The 17,612-nt window shown below is 37.7% G+C and overlaps 1 protein-coding gene across 2 annotated transcripts in view; it reads left to right on the top strand.

Annotated features, from left to right (window-relative positions):
- nek6 (NIMA-related kinase 6) overlaps positions 1-17,612 on the top strand; it is a 52,803-nt gene that overhangs the window by 14,267 nt on the left and 20,924 nt on the right. For both annotated transcript variants that reach the window (XM_040158187.1, XM_040158188.1), the window contains exons 2-3: positions 16,161-16,255; positions 17,252-17,392. In XM_040158187.1, coding sequence (XP_040014121.1) covers positions 16,178-16,255; positions 17,252-17,392 — 219 coding nt within the window. In that variant the 5' untranslated portion in view covers positions 16,161-16,177. The remainder of the gene's footprint in view (positions 1-16,160; positions 16,256-17,251; positions 17,393-17,612) is intronic.

Below are 17,612 nucleotides of genomic sequence, written 5' to 3'. Positions count from 1 at the left end.
TCAAGTTTGGCAATCTCTAAAAGTTTGCCAAAAGCAATGTAGTAGTTAGTAGGAATACGATAGGAAAACAGTAGGGAATAGGAATACAATGCAGGTAGACTGAATCCTGCGAGTGTCAGAAAATTTAGAGTAAAGTAATGTCATACGTTGGGGCTCCCTCCACCCCCGTCGTACGAAGATATTATACACCCAGATATATATTAACATTTAGTTTTGGTACTAAACATCAGGGTGAAAAACCTGCCTTTTCAGAATTAACGTTAACCTTCATAGCTAATGTCTTACATTAACATTTCAAAACAGCTGGCTAGAACTGGTAACATTAGAGGGATTATTTGACCTGTGGAAAAACATTAGAAATAAATGTGTGCACACTTTTAAAACCCTCAAATATCAAAGTCGGTATTGGCCTTAAAAATCCTGTATCAGTCGGGCTTCTAGTTGTTTCTTTGTGTGCGAATTGCGTCTGAAAAGAGGCCATTGTTTTTTTTCCATCTGCCATTGGGTGAATTTCTCTAATCTTCATGGTTCTTCAGATGCTGTGGGAACATAAACAGGAATGTGTAAAAGGGAATTTCAATTTTAACTTAAGAAACTTTTTTGTTTCTTTGGTTCAAAAAGGGCTATTTTTTTCTTCATCAGCCTTTTATTAGCTTTGTTTCTCAAACAAAAAATTCAAACCTGAGTGTGTGTGTGTAGTCTGTAAAGTAGCTAAAGGAAGGTTTTACTCTGGTTTTTCTAATGGCTTGAATGAATAGTGACAGAAAGAGTCCTGACATATAGCAGGAAAGGGTCTGTTTATTTTGGAGGAAAATATAGAACTCCGAAAGCAGGAAACTGAAGTAAAACACCCACTCTGTTTTGTCTGGTGGGTGTGAGGACATGGATACTGTGAAATAACGCATTACCTCGGTGATATAAACCCTAACTTGTGAATATTTTCCTGTTATTTCATTTTTTAGATTTTTTTTTATGTCTAGTTGATTTGTGTCACAGTAGTACTTGATGTTTCTTATTGTGGTGCTGGCTGGCAGTGCCCTCTGTTGAGGCATGTGTTATTCCATGTATTCCATGAGCCCCACAGAAAAACCTGGGAACTCTTTGCATTAACTGATGGTGTCCAAGTAAAACTTCTGCTTAAAGTTCCTTTTACTTACTGGAATGCTGTTTTTGGGTATTATCTTTCCAACTGCATTGGACTGATGACTAACCATCGGCTACAGTGGTCTGAAGTCTATCAGCATGCTTTGGGCAGGAGGCAGGGTACACCACAAGTCTGTCATAACATTAATGTCCATATGCAAAAACATATTCACAACCATAAGCACAAACATATTTTCACTCAAAGTCACACCTGTTGGCAACTAAGAGTTTAGAATATTAGATTTTTTTCTTTCAGACCCTTTTTAATGTGAAGAATCTCCCTCGTACTAATGCTTTGGAAATTTCTGTAGCCTTCTTAAGAGGCACAGAACCGTTTTTCATCATGACAGGGGAACAGGAAACAGCTGTGTGGGTTCAAGTTGACATAGTGTTTCAAATTAGGGGCTAATAGCTCAGGGTCAACAGAAATGAAAAAACATGAGGTTCTGGCTTCAGACACTATTTTTTCCTGGTATTATTCAGAATTTGGAAAGAGAGATGGAGAGGTCTAACCAGGAAGATCTCAAAAAATTATAATAAAATAAAAAATAACACCTTAAAAACCACATATATAATCACTGATAAAAATATATGTGCGTGTGTGTGTGTGTGTGTATATATATATATATAAACACACACACACATTTATGTGTATATGTATGTATATATATATATATATATATATATATATAATTAGTTAGTTACATAGGTATTTGTATAGTAATACGATTTCAGTAATTTTGCCTCTGTGCACCACCAAAGTGGATTTGTAACAAAGCCATCAAGATGTGACTTTCAGCTTTAATTCAAGGGGTTTAACAAAAATATTGCATTAACCGTTTAGGAATTACAACACATTTTTTATGCATAGTCCCTCATTTTCAGAGGCTCAAAAGTAATTGGACAGTTGACTAACAATCAGTTTCATGGCCAGGTGTGACCTGTTTACTCATTATTTCATGACAAATTGAGCAGATAAAATGTCTTGAGTTGATTCCAAGTCTTGAATTTGCATTTGGTTGCTGTTCATGGGAACTCTCAATATGCAGTCCAAAGAGGTGTTGACGCAAATGAAGGAAGTCATCATTAGGCTGAAAAAACAAAATAAACCTATCAGACAGAAACATTAGGAGTGGCCAAGTCAACAATTTAGTACAATCTTAAAAAGAAGCAATGCACTGGCAAGCTCAGCAACACCAAAAGGTCTTGCAGACCACAGAGGACAACTAAGGTGGATGATCGCAGAATTCTTTCCTTGGTGAAGAAAAACCCTTTACAACATATAGCCAGGTCAAGAACACTCGCGAGAAGGTAGGTGTATCATTGTCAAAGTCTACAATCAAGAGATGCCTTCATGAATGTAAATACAGAGGGTTTAACACAAGGTGCAAAACACTGGTAACACTCAAGAACAGAAAGGCCAGATTAGACTTTGCCAGAAAACATTTTTAAAAAGCCTAGCCCAGTTCTAGAACAAGTTTATTTGGACAGATGAAACCAAGATTAACTTGTACCAGAATAATGGGAAGAGAAGAGTATGGAGAAGAAAAGGAACGGCTCATGATCCAAAGCCACCAAATCATCTCTCAACCATGGTAGAGGTGGTGTTATGGCATGGCCATGTATGGCTGCCAATGGAACTAGGTGACAGGTGTTTATTGATGATGTGACTGCTGATAGAAGTAGCAGGATGAATTCTGAAGTGTATATGGCTATACTTTCTTCTAATATTCAGCCAAATGCTGCAAAACTGATAGAACAGTGCTTCACAGTAGAGATGTATAATGACCAAAAACATGGTACTACGAAAAACGTAAAAACTACGAAAGCAACCCAAGAGCTTCTCAAGGCAAAGATACGTAATTTGATCTCAACCCAATTGAACATGCTTTTCACTTACTAAAGACAAAACTGAGGGCAGAAAGATCCACAAACAAGCAGCAACTGAAGGTGGCTGTATTTAAGGCCTGGTAAAGCATCTGAAGGGAAAAAACTCAGCATTTGGTGATGTTCATGGGTTCCAGACTTCAGACAGTCATTGACTACAGAGCATTTTTATCCAAGTATTTAAAATAATCCTTATATTTATAATTATGTTTGTCCAATTACTTTTGAGCCTCTGTAAAATGGAAGGACGATGTATAAAAATGGCTGTAATTCCTAAATTGCTGAGTTATTTTTGTTAATTGAATTGGAAAACTGGAAACTGGAAGTCTACACTTCAATCAGATCTTGATGACTTTGTATCAAATCCATTGTGGTGGTGTACAGAGGCATGAAAATGATGTCACTGTCCAAATACTTATGTACCTGACGTTATATAAAACAGCAACAGCATCCTGTGAATTTTGTAACCACTAGTAGTGCTATGGAGCAATATTTTTACAACTGGGTACTTTTTTGGTTTGTCTCATGCACTTGTATGGACCAAGAAACACAACAATATTCCAGTAAAGGCTAAGAATTTTCAAGGCCTTGCAAATATTTTTTGATTTACAGAGAAACTCCACATGGTAACTTTTTATTATATTAGCCATCATTATTCCAGGGCCAAACATATATCACAATATCAGAGGCAAATGAAACCTCCTAAGGATGGATGTGCCATATCACATCGTTCATTATTATTTTTGCATAAATCTTAATGTGGTAAAAATTTGTCATATCACGATCTTTACCTTACTGTGGCATTTTGACATATTTACCTCATGGCTGCATAAAGCAGCAACACACATGGCTCAAAGTGAATGTAACATTGGTGTGTGCAACGTTACAATGGCAGCTTGTATGGAAATGGTTTGCTAACATTTATTAACCTTCAGAGAAAACAACATTCTCCGTCATCTAATAACCACATTGACTGCGAGATGAGTTGCATGACAATCTGATTCTGCTCAGATACCAGTGATGAACTGATCATGACACTGTATGTTGAAAAGGTTTTGTTGTCAGCTTCCCGACTTGTGTATAAAGGGCGACAAAGTGACAGAGAGTTTGTGTGACGGACAGATTGAGAGAGAAAGTGATTGAATGATAGAAAACAATTTGCTGATAATTTCATGGCGGTTGAGTTCTAAAGCAGTAATATATAACCATCAAACACTCAACAGATTGTCTACTTTGGAGACAGGCACTCTGGAGTTTTCAGTCTCTTTCTACCTCGTGCATTTGTTCATTACGTCCATTCAAACATCATTGTAGAACCAAAGTAAATGGACTGTATAGACTGCATTTATGTAGCGTTTTATCCAACTCGCTTTGCAAATTGGCTCTAATTCACCCATTTACACCATCACTCACACAGCAATTGCAGCAAACTACCATGTACAGGTAGTATATTCACAAACCACATATTCACAAACCACCAATTTGGGATTCAGTGTCTTACTCAAGGACATCAACATCTGGACAGGTAGATCCGGGGCTCAAACCACCAACACTGCAATTAGTAGATGACCCTTTGTATCAACTGAGGCATGGTCTGTCCAAGTAAAGAGAACAATATGTGATCGTCTTGTTGTGTGTGAAAATTGAGATATCTCAAAAACCACTGAATGGATTGCTGTGAAATCAGATTCAGACATTCATGGTACCCAGAGGATAAATCCTGCTGACTTTGGTTATCCTTTGTGTTTTGTACTAGTGCCACCAGCAGGTCAAAGTTTGTACTTGACATTTGTGGTTTTGAGTGAAATATTGTAGGATAGATTGCCATTAAATTTGCGACCAACTTTGAAGCTCCCCTCATGAAAGATTGTAATCACTTTGATGATTCTGATGATGACTTTTCATTTAACACCACCATCAAAATTTTAATTTGCCCAGTACTTTGGTTTATGACCAAATACCTGCAAACCCAATGCCATTTCCATCAGTCTCAGGTGTACATTTATTTTTTTGCTAAATACCAAATTTTAGGTTGTTAGCATGATAAACTAAGATGGTGAACATGGTATAAACATTATATCTGCTTAACATCACCCTTTTAGCATTTTCATTGTGAGCATGATACCATGCTAACATAAGCATTTACCTCAAAGCACTGCCCCACAGTGCACACTTTTAGTTTTGTCAGTCTTTCTAATTTATTTAATTTGCGTCTTCACATCTTCACAGTTCTTCAAATGTGGTGGAAATTCAAACAGAAATGTGTGAATGGGACTTTTAGTTCCTAGTCCAGTTCCTGAGTTTCCATATTTCTTCAAACTGTTTGGACAAAAAAGGTTGAAAATATGTCAATGCTTGAATGGAATGGAGGTTGAGGAAGACCATTCAAAGCGAACGTACAAAGTAAAGCGATGAGCCCGGGCTTTATGGTGAGAAACGTCAGATCAAGGATGGAAAGAATACTGAAAAAATATACTCAAATAAAAGTACTGTTATTTAAAAGAATTTTTACTCAAGCAGAAGTAAATTACATTTGTAAAACTGACTCAGATGAAAGTACAAAGTAGGTCAGTTAAAATATACTCTGAGTAAATGCTACTGCATAACAGTTTTAAAAGGGGAAAGGGGAGGGGTAAAAAATGTTAGATGGTGATAATATTTGATTAAACTGTTAAATTTTAGAACGTCTTTAGGTTACCAGGTGTATATGCAGGCGTATATACATTACTGGACTTTATATAACAATATTAAACTACATAAATCAAACAGCCTGCCACTTCTTATATAATTAACAGTAGAATAAAGCACCAGAAAATGCAGAGATATATAAACAACATGAACTCTACAGGGGCTGCAGCCAACAAACACAGACAAAATGCTACGTTGCTAGTCAGTGCAGTAGTTGATGTTCTTCTCTTTACAGTGATGACGGGTGACTAGCTATAGGTAGCTGCAGACAAGTGTGCTTGTCAAGCTGCCCTTGACTCAGTTTCTACTTTTCTGAAATCAGTTAAGCTATTGCACATGATGTACGGATGCATTTGGAAACTGTACTTGCACGTTATAAAATTACTTCAACCATCTTTTCTTCCCAAGTGTTAAACAAGCAAGTAAACAAGCAAATTTCACTGTGATTTATCATCTCAAATCAGTATAAATTGTCTTACTGCCCTGGTCAACCTCACAAATATAAGATAACCTGCTATGCCTAGACTTTGTTTTCACACCACTGATTTTAGCTTTTAGCAATTAGCCAGACCCAGCATTCACCTATTGGTCACGCAACATGGCAGGTGTGTTTGATTTGGGACACTTACTGTGATTACCGGGTGGTGCATTAAATCAGCAGCTTTTTGTGTGCTGTAGCTGCTAATTTGGCTATTTTCATTGGTTGCGTTCTCACATGGTTAATCAAAACTTAATCATGTGACTTTTGTTACTGTGTAATGATTACGACTTTAAATGTAGCAATGTAAAATACTTGAGTTAAAAAAATACTTAAGACTGAAATCTGATTTACACAACTAAATGAATTTACACAACTAAATGACTTTGTTAACAATAACAAGAGTAAATGTAACTCATTACTTCCGCCCATGTACAGGATATTGTATGTAGAGACACTGAGAAGATGCATGCATGTGTGGCAGATGTGCAACAGAAAGCAAAGTTTGTTTCTAAAATGGAAATCCATATTCTGTTTCGTTTTTCATAACAGGTTTTTGAATATGATACTTATATGAAGGAGTCATCAGTGACTGAAAAATTCCAAGAGAAACACAGCACCACACACCTAAGAAATACATTCAATGTTCTTACTGAGCCTGTTAGACAGGAACATAGTGCAATTTGGTCTGTCATAAGTATAGTCTGGATTCTTGGAAAGTATTTTGTCATAGCCTGTGTTGATACCTGCCAAACATGGGCATATTGGGTATAGACATGTTTCATTACGGAAGCCGTCCTCCTGCCCCTGCATCTACACACAGGCTCTGTTGCTCTAGCATTTCCCATGTTAATCTTTGCCTGCTTTTGCTTATGCTGGTTTATATTCACAGTGATTGATTTTAAACAGAACTCTTTTTCAAAACGTATTGTACAATTTTCTTGCTGAAACATTGTGCAAGATCAAGAGAACAGGGAGCTTTGTGGACCACTGAATCACTAGATTAGTAAATATCTTAAATCTGAGGCTTTTGTTTGCAGGATTCTTTTTCGAGCGTGAGTTTTTTTTCTCAGCAGGAGTCCTCCACACACCCTAATATAACAATAGCAAAATCCTCATTATCACAATTAACAGCAACCTGATATATGTATGTAGCACTGATCTGTTCCTGTGGTGTAACCTAAGTCATGGCATGAGGCTCAGTTGGCATTGCTAACATTGCAATGGTTAGTAGAGCTGAAGGGGTTAAGGTGAGCGCAGGATAGCACATGTACACTCAGTTAAATACTTAAAACTGACTCACCAGAGATGGGGGGTTGGGGGGTTGGGGATGTTGAAGAATAATGCTTGTAATGTTTAAGACAGAGAGCAAGTTTCAGCATGACCCAGCTTAGACATTTTATCAGCTATTTGTGGTTAAAACGAGTCATTACTACTTCAGCACTTGCCAATGGTAACTACAGGGAATCACAGATGTTAATGAGGTGGTCTCTTCAGAACATATAAATGCTAAAGATGCCCTTTCAAAGTTTGTCCCTATTTGAATAAAGCTGGATAGAGGAGGCACAATATCACAGTCAGATGACTCAGCTAGTCACAAGAAAGGACAAAATGAAGCGGCTACTGACCAGCTAACTCTCTGACTTTTTAAGTGGTCCACTTGTTCGGAAATGGCCTTTGCAGTTCCAGTTAAAACTAGAGCAAAGTCTTCATCATCATGAGTCATCACCAAAGGTACCCAGCAAGCTTCAGCTCCACTGTCAGAAAGACCGTTTAGTACTCATTTGTGTCTGTGACTTAGCAGTTACTTCACAGCATACATATGTAGCTGTAACTGATGTGACTTAAAGTTATTATCATTTCATTTTCTTTTTGCTCTGTAACGCTTGCTGGCAGTAATGTATTGATACAGTTAGATACTTAAGTATTTGGAGACTGCAACAATTTTCATAATTTTACCTTTTAACGATACCACAATCGATTTGAAATGAAGCCATCAGGATGTGATTTTAGTGTAGACTTTCAGCTTTAATTCAAGGGTTTTATCCGAAATATCGCATTGACCATGCGATATTTTTGTCGAACCTTTTGAAGTAAAGCTGAAAGTCTTTAATCAGATCTTGATGGCTTTGTTTAAAATCCATCGTGGTGGTGTACAGAGGCAGAATTACAAATCTTGTGTCATTGTCCAAATACTTATGTCCCTAACTGTATATAAAACAGCAAACCCTTTATGAAACCTACATGCATATAAAGCATCCTGTGAAGTTTTTAACCTCTAATAGTGCTATGGAGCAATATTTTTACAAGTGGTACTCATTTTGTTTGAAGCAAAATTACGAAAAATGTGTCACTGTCCAAATTCTTCACTTATTCACTTATTATTTAAATGCATAATTTGTATTCTGTTTACTATGTGTATTTTTCATTTTGCTATCATTAGTCATTGTTTTTATGTAAGCTAAAAATGTAAAGTTTGAGCTCAGGATGGCAATAGAGAGCAGGTTGTAGAATTACTAAATTCAATGGGGGTTTGTACAGTAGTGAATGTGAAGGTGCTCAGCTGAGTTATACAGTGTTTTGCCGTCATATTCCCTGGATATTTCCTGAGCACATTCACATTTCACACATCAACTACACTGGTGGTAAAGTAGGTAATTGGCACGGGACAACATAAATACAAGAAATGTCTGTAGAGGAAGGTCAAAGATAAGTTTTTAGGTCATTTTTATAGTGTCCCCATTACATTGTTTGTTTACCAGAGAAAACTGAAAAAATAAAAAAAAATGATGTCCTGCCAATACATATCTTGGTCAAAAATTCTTTAAACCTACATTAACTGATTTTTTTGGCCTCTTTGGGGCAGTGTAACAAGCTGTAAAAACAACACTTGCATAGTACTTATAAAGTTTATCTGTTGTGTTACAAACAGTGGGTTATACATATATCTGACGTGCAGCAACATTAGCATTTAGGGTTACCATGGTGACTTTGGCACATGCAGATGTGGCGGCCAGTAGCTCCCTCGAATTTTGCTACATTTTTGTTTTAATTTTCTATCTTTTGTACTATAGGCAAGTAGTACTTATGATTACTTATGACAGAAATACATTCATCACCGTTGGGAAAGGAAGCGCAGGGATTGGATTAAGTGCATTAGACCTTCTGCCCTTGGTATTCTCCAACCAGCCAGCCCAGAGCCGCGGGACCAAATGTCACCGCAAGTGGTGCAATCAACCCAGAAAGAGAGGGAAAAGAGCTGGTAAATGTTAAGATGGCAATCATATTAGTTGCCTGGAGAATTCACCAGTGTGTTTGTTACTGCTGTTTACATTCCTCCAGATGCAAATTCAAAAAATGCCCTACTGGAATTGTATGAGGTCATCAGCGTTCACATGACGACACAACCAGATGGTATTTTTATTGTAGCTGGTGATTTTAATTGGACAGATCTCAGAACTCTTTTACCTAAATTCCATCAGCATGTCCATATCCCCACCAGGGGAAGAAATACTCTGGACAAGGTTTATATGAACATGCCTGGCAGCTACAAAGCCCTCCCCGTCCTCATTTTGGTCTATCAGACCATATTTCCCCGCTTTCCTGCCAACGTACTCCCAGCTGATAAAAAGGGTCAAACGATCATCAAAAACTGTTAAAAGTGTGGTCAGATTAAGCTACAGCAGCTGTACAGTACTGTTTTGAGTGCTAAGACTGGCACATGTTCAGAGATGCTGCCACCCAGGAGAACAACATCTATCTTGAGGAATATACATAATCAGTGATATCATATATATGCAAATGTGTTGATGATGTGGTGATCACGAAGACAATAAATTCATTCCCCAACAAGAAAGCCTGGATGAATGGAGAGTTGAGGACCAAAAAAGCTGCCTTTCAGTCTGGTGACCAGGGAGCATACAAAACTAGCAGAGTATGGCTGAAACCTGGCATCAAGGAGGAAAAGCAGAGACATTTTGTGCTTGCTGTGATCTCCTTAACCAAACATCAGTTCTAAACCCTACTCCGCACTCAGTTGGATATTCAACTTCCTAACGAACATACCCTAAACAGTTAAGATTGGCAGTCACACCTCCTCCACTCTAGTACTCAACACTGGAGTCCCCCAAGGTTGTGTGCTTAGCCCCCTCCTGTCCACGCTGTACACCAATGAATGCATTCCCAGACATGGACAGAACTTTATTGTGAAGTTTGCGGACGACAACACCATCATCTGCTGGATTACAAACAATGGTGAGAATTCACATCATGAGGAAATTGCAGAGTGGTACACAGAGAACAACCTAATGCTCCGTGTCAAAAAAACCAAGGACATGATTGTTGATTTTAGAAAAAAGAAGGTAAAGAAAAACACCCCTGTCTACATCAGTGGAGCTGAGTTTGAGCAGGTGAACAGTTTTAGGTTCCTGGGAATCAACATCACAGAGAACCTGTGATGGTCATCGCACATCTCTACCCTGGTAAAGAAAACTCAGAAACGGCTGTGCTTCTTAAGGAAACTTAAGAAGGCTAAATTCCCATGCCAAGTTCTTGTTAACTTTTACAAAGGAACAATAGAAAGCATCCTAACTGGAAACATCACAAACTGGCACCGGATATGCTCGGCGTAGGACAGGAAGGGTCTGCAGTGGGTGATTAAAACAGCCCAGAACATCATTGGTACCCATCTACTGAGCATCAGTGATATTGGTAAGGCTAGGTGCCTGTATGATGATTACATTGAATCTTGAAACTTGAATTTAATTGGAGTCATGTTTGTGGTATTAGCCTCAAAACTAAAGTACAGGAGGGGCTTGATTGCTGTATGTGCATTGAAAGCTTGAAATTGCCCTGAACAGCAACAAGTGTCCTGTTTAGTTTAGGTGGGCAACAACATTAAGGTGGCCTTCCATAGCTAAAGACTATGTCTACATTAAACTGTCTAAATTTTAAAACACCATTTTGTGTGAAAATGGCTTGCTTCCATTTCCAGGTCATTTTTGTGAACACCACTGTCGTCAGTGAAACAACTGAACAATAGAAAATGGCTCACTCTAATCTCCACCCTCTTTTCAGTTGTCTGAAAAACTCAGTGTAACAGCTGTAACAGCTGTATCAACTATAACAACGTTCAAAATGAGTGATCAAGGTGAAAGTTAGAGATGACAGAAAGTTGTCCTCTTAACTTTACCAACACATTAGCTGAATGTGATCAGGCAGACACAGAGAGACAGACAGTTACGCTGCCAAGTGTAAGACCGTTACACCTCCATTCAGTCTCCTACTCTGTGTGGTCCCTTATACTGTGTTTTAATACAACTGAATACACAACATAGTTTATTTCATTTATATATTTTTCTGTCTGTTATTAGGCAGCATAATGACAATGAAATAGTGATTTAATTGCGTCCCATAAACACTACATGTTAATGAGCACAGCGAGATGCTGTGCTGTGGTGAATAAATCATTTTTTAAAGACAATGGGTCTGATGAAATCAGCATAATTCAGCTGCTCTGCTGTGTGTTTGGTTGTACTGACACTTAAAATCAGTGATAACAGACAAGGTTTGAGGAAATAGAGAGTCCTTAACTTTACTGTCACACAGCCCCTGACCCTCACTTGGCAGCTTACATCATCGTTTTGGAGAAGTTCAGTTTTTCCTGGGATACACTCAGTGTTTTTACTTGCACTTAAGTAATCAGGTTAAAGTCAGCTTTCTCCTGTAAGCTGATTACTTAACTGTCATTGTAAACAATGAACCCTGTTTCCATAATCAGAGTAGGAGATTAGAAAAACTTGGTTTCCCCTCGTAGATTTCTTTATTCTCCATGTATACTGATAACCAAGTTTCAAATCAGCTTTTTACAAATACAGTATGCAAGGGCATGATAGAAGAATGCAGACAGGCAAAGTAACAGGGGAGCGACTATATGAAACGATAGGTAATTACACAGAGCATGAATTCTTGTTTAAAAATAACTCTGTCCATGTTAAGTGGAAGAATTTCCACCGATGAATCACCAAGCCAGCATTAAAGATTTACACACTTTGAAGGCTGTTTTGGAAAAGCTGTTTTGGGGGAAGTAAAATGTTGTTTTAATGTGGACGAAGGGCTGGAACAGAGAGAAAAAGATTAGTTTACTAATTTAACAAGATTTATGTGGAGGTACTGAGATGAAGGGAAAACGCTGGTATCCACAACATTACTGCATTTCATAGCAACTCTGCCATTTATTTAATTCTGCCAGTTATTTTGTGGGCAAAGTTAATCATTTGGTCCATGCATAGTGTTCATTCAATGGCCAGAATGGACAGAGATTCTGTGAGAAGCATCAAAGTGTTCAGTAAATATCATGAACTTAAATTTTGAGAAATGTACACCTGGAAGTTGTGGCCTGATGGTGGCAACAGAGGAAAGGTCTGGTGGTCACTTAAGAAAGTGGAAAACATTGAAATATATTTTCATCAATCCATTATTATATCTTCTTGTTTACAAAATAAAAAAATATGACCTAAGTGTACCAAGGAGGAGCAAATTCCATACTGTTCCAAAAAGAAAAGATTTCATTATTAAATATTGATGTAGTTTGATGTAGTTAGTAAATATGCCATTATTAATTGTGTTTAAGTGGTAATTCTAACCTAATGGATCAGGAAGCTCACCAAATCATTAAGAATTATCCTGTGGGGTTATGATAATATATGACAAATGTCATGGTAAACGGGCCAGTAGTTATCTTGCTAGTTATTTAGTTCTCATCTGTGGTAGCTGGCAGGCAACATCATAGAAAGACAAACAGAACTGAATAATCTGGATCTTCTCTGTTACTTAGCAGATTTCTTTAAAATTTTGTAGAAAGTTAGTCCCTGTGCTAAGGAATAAGTCAATTGTGTTTTTTGTGGATACTATCAGCTGTGGTGATTTATGAAACACTTTAGGTTTGCTTGCATCCTCTATCTCCTAAATCCTAAGGCAGAAAAGCAAAATTGTTTATTCCAGCATTCCTTGGTTCAACATAAATCTATCAGTACAGGTCCAGCCAACAGAACAGATTTTTTTGCTAGAATAATTTTTGAAAATACCTTCTCAACCTGTTCTTGTATACATTTCATTCAGTCTTTGCCAAATAAGGTACCTAATATATATTTAAATGATCCAAAAAAGAGTGTTGTCCATATGTTGTTTGATATTCCATTCAGTTTTCCTGATTACCAAATTATTGTGGCATGGATTTTACCTAAACTAGCAGCATGGCTCTAGGGCTGGCAATTTCAGACCATCTGTCTCATCAGCATACCTCAACAAATATTTGAGCCATATTTAGCCATTAAGTCTTGTTCTTGACTTGTGGTTTAACCTTAATTTGTCCATTAATTTGGCAAAACTAAGCATCAGCATCAGCTGAGAAAAAATGCATGCTAGCATGCTAAACACATGATAAAAACCGATTGAGGCAGAAGGAGAGTTAATTTTTTGTGCTTATCTGGCCACTTAGAGGCATGGATGAAAGGTCCAATCACAGTTGTAGCGGTCTGCGTCGCCACTACGTGTAGATAAATTTCTAGGGAGGTGCATGGGTACATGGCCACAGCGTACCTATGGTGTTGATTTTACGCAGAAGTATAAACTGACCTTGAGCCTCCCAGACCAGCTAGTATGACTTTAGACTCTTAGTCTTGTTTTGACATAAACTGCCAAAGCTGCAGTAAAATGCACAACTGCAAGCAAAAATTTGATGATTTCTTTATTTGGACATTACTCCGTTATCCTAATTGTTGAATTTTGTTTTGCTCAATTCATGCCTTACAGTGGCCTTCAGAAAGTATTCCGACACTTTCACTTTTTGCACACTCTATTGTGTTGTCGATTTAATTTTAAATGGATAAGCTGCAATTGTTGCCCATCAATCTAAACTCAATATCCCATAATAACAAAGTAAAAACATGTTTTTGAAATCTTTGCAAATTTATTAAAAATCAAAAAATTAAATCTCCTACGTACAGAAGTATTCAGTATTCCTCTAAAATTGTGGTCAGGTGCATCCTGTTTGCTTTAATTATCCTTGAGATGTGTCTGCAACTTGACTGGAGTCCACCTGTGGCAAATTCAAGAGACATAGATCAGGACAATGGTATAAAACCTTTTGCAAAGCTCTGAGTGTTCCCAGGAGCACACGGGTGTCAGTAATTGTGTAATCGGAGAAGTCTGGAACCACCAGGACTCTTCCAAGAGTTGGTGTCCAGCCAAACTGACTAACCGGACAAAAAAAAGCCTTGGTCAGAGAGATAATCAAGAACCCAACGGTCACTCTAACAGAGATTCAGAAGTCCTATGCAGAGATGGGAGAACCTGCCAGAAGGACGACCATCTCAGCAGCACTCCATCAATCAGCTCTCTAAGTAGAGCGGCTAGACGGAAGCCACTTTGAGTAAAAGGGGTATGACAACTCACTTGGAGTTTGCAAAGCGGCATTTAAAGGACTCTGAGAGAATGAGGAAAATTGATTCTGTGCTCTGAAGAAACAAATATTGAACTCTTTGGGCAGAACTCCCGACACTATGTCTGTTCAACACCAGTCACTGCTCATCACCTGGCTAATACCATTCCTACAGTGAATCGTGGTGGTGGTAGGAAATCATGCTATGGGGGCTTCTCAGCAGCAGGGACAGGGAGACTGATCAGAACTGAGGGAATGATGAATGCAGCCAAATGTCCTTGAAGAAAGCCTGCTCCAGAGCGCACGTGACCTGAGAGTGGGGTTCATCTTTCACCACGACAATCACCTGAGGCAAACAGCCAAGACAATGCTGGAGAAGCTTTGGGACAGTCTCTGACTGTCCTTGACTGGCCCAGCCAAAGTGCAGACTTAAAATGTATAGAACATCTAAGGAGAGATCTGAGAATGGCAGTTAAAGGATGTGTCCCATTCAATTTGATGGAGGTTGAGAGGATCTGCTAGGAAGAATGAAATAAACTGCCCAAATCCAGGTGTGCAAAGCTTGTAGAGAGTTATCCAAGAAGACTCGAAGCAGTAATTGCTGCCAAAGGGCCTTCTACAAAGTACTGAATTAAGGGATGGAATACTTAAGTAAATAAGGGATTTTTTTTTTTTTTTTTTCTAATAGATTTGCAAAAATTTCTAAAAACATGTTCTCACTTTGTCATTATGGGTTGTGGAGGGTAGACTGATGGTAATTTTATCCATTTACACTTAAATCAATAAAATGTGCAAAAAGTAAAGGGGTCTGGATACTTGCTGAAGCCCCTGTATGTAAAACTTAAATCCTGTGATAGTCCCACACAAGATTTTGCTGTTCTCCCAAATATAACACTGCTGTATTTTACTGTGTTTTTTTTTTTTTTTTTTACCTCGATCAAGATCCAGATACACTCTGAGATCTTTCTGGTTATGTTTTGACATCAGTTCACATTTATCTGTACTGCTGTGACTGGAGTATTATGACCATAGTGGCACAGTCATTAAGCGTTCAGTGTTACCAATTTCATAAAATAATACTATGTTTTTCTCCTAGAGCTCACTTTGTCATTGATGAGAACATAAATACTGGCCAGTGTCTATGGTCTTTGTATAGAATTGTAATGTTGCAAATATCAGCACATGCATAATCCTATACACTATTACCTCTCACACACACATTTTCCATGTCTGTGGTCATTATGAGAGATTAGGAAGCATGAAAGCAAGTGACACTGATGATGCATTAAGTGACACAGAGACCAAATAAGGTATAACAGGTGTTTTCAGACATTTGAACCCATTGAGCCACTTGCCACCTGTTGTCTTTACAGCAGGTCACTTTGCTTTCATATCTCATACTTTCTTATCTCTCACCTGCTGTTATTATTTGATTTAGAAATTCTTTTTTTTTGTGTTTTATTCTCTGTAAAATAAAATGCTGTAATAAATGCTATAATAAATGAAAATTCTTCCTTGTTACAGTAGTGGGTGATGTTACCATGGAGGCACAAAACAACAACCAGCCCAATTTAGACAACCACAACAATCTATACAAGATACCTGGTCACGAGGATCAGGTAGGACATCCAACCAGTATGTTATTAGACGGTACTTATAACAGCGCAAAAAGCTTAATGTTGCATGTTCTAAAGCGTGATAGAGCTTGAGTATTATATTTTCTAATTTCGATAACATATATGCAAACGCAACTGCAAAATCCACCTACCAACACTTCTAAAGCGCCCTGAACACATTACATCTAACCTTAATCCTTACAACAAATTTTTAAAAAATGACAAGTTGTGGTTTTACAGGGGGTTGTATGCTGGACTATTTCTTGGCCTGGTGCAGTATATAAAGTTTTGCAGCTAAACTATGTGGTAGGCACATTAGTGGGATAAAAAGGGAGGAGAATAATTGAGAAACAGTAGAAAGACAATCATAAGAACTCATTGCGACTCATATGAAATTTTACATAATTATCAACAATTGAGTTAAAATGAATGAGGCCACAGTGACACTGGGCCTACACTACATCAATAGTGTAGTGTAGGCCCATTAATATTTTGTGTCAGCAGAAATATTTTATATTTAGGCTTTTTAGACAATGTATTTACTAATTATTTTACTGTAACACATTACACAATAGCAATAACATGCAGGCTTCTGGAATTTGGTTGCCACATACTAGACAAAAACAATTAAAATCAGTGAGGTGACATCGTGCTTCAGTCCCAGGCTTGAAGGGCTTCTATAATTTTTTGCAAACCACCAGATGTCACTGTGCTTGCTGTGTTTGAATCTTTATGCAGCACAAATAGGAAAGCTTCCAAAGACCATAAAAGCTGGTCAGACTTGAATCTGCTGGAGATGAGGGTGGCCCAAACTAATTGATCTGTGAAATAAAAAGCTGCAGTGTTTGGCTGTAGTTTGGGGTGACTCTTGATTAAAAGCCACAGTTAAGCCAGTAGTCATTTTTTAGAGAGTGAGATTTATTTTAAGCAACTAAACTCTAAAATGCACTATAATGCAGTGTATTGTTAAAACCTTTAATATGGTGTTTTCCTGTACAGAAAACCATGCCAAGTTGTAAGTACTGCTGTACTCTGGCAAACTTTCGCATTGAGAAAAAGATTGGTCGGGGCCAGTTCAGTGAGGTCTATAAAGCCACGTACCTGCTGGAGGGACAGCTGGTTGCACTCAAGAAAGTCCAGGTACATTACTCTGCAATGTGTCTCATACTGCTTCAGGACTACCTTTGAATAGTTTACACCTCGTTCTAAATTACTTACTCTAAATTCTATATTCATACAGATGCACTTATTTTTAAAACAGTGGATTTGGTTTAATCTAGAGTTGCAACAATTAGTCAATTAATCGATTAACAAAAAATTTATCTGTTTTTATAATAACTTTTAATAATTGATTCATTGT

Source organism: Xiphias gladius, chromosome 20, assembly GCF_016859285.1.
Source record: "Xiphias gladius isolate SHS-SW01 ecotype Sanya breed wild chromosome 20, ASM1685928v1, whole genome shotgun sequence".
In the NCBI taxonomy this organism is placed as follows: Eukaryota; Metazoa; Chordata; class Actinopteri; order Istiophoriformes; family Xiphiidae; genus Xiphias; species Xiphias gladius.
The sequence above is the reverse complement of the archived record's forward strand: the minus strand, read 5'-3'. Positions and strand labels throughout refer to the sequence as shown.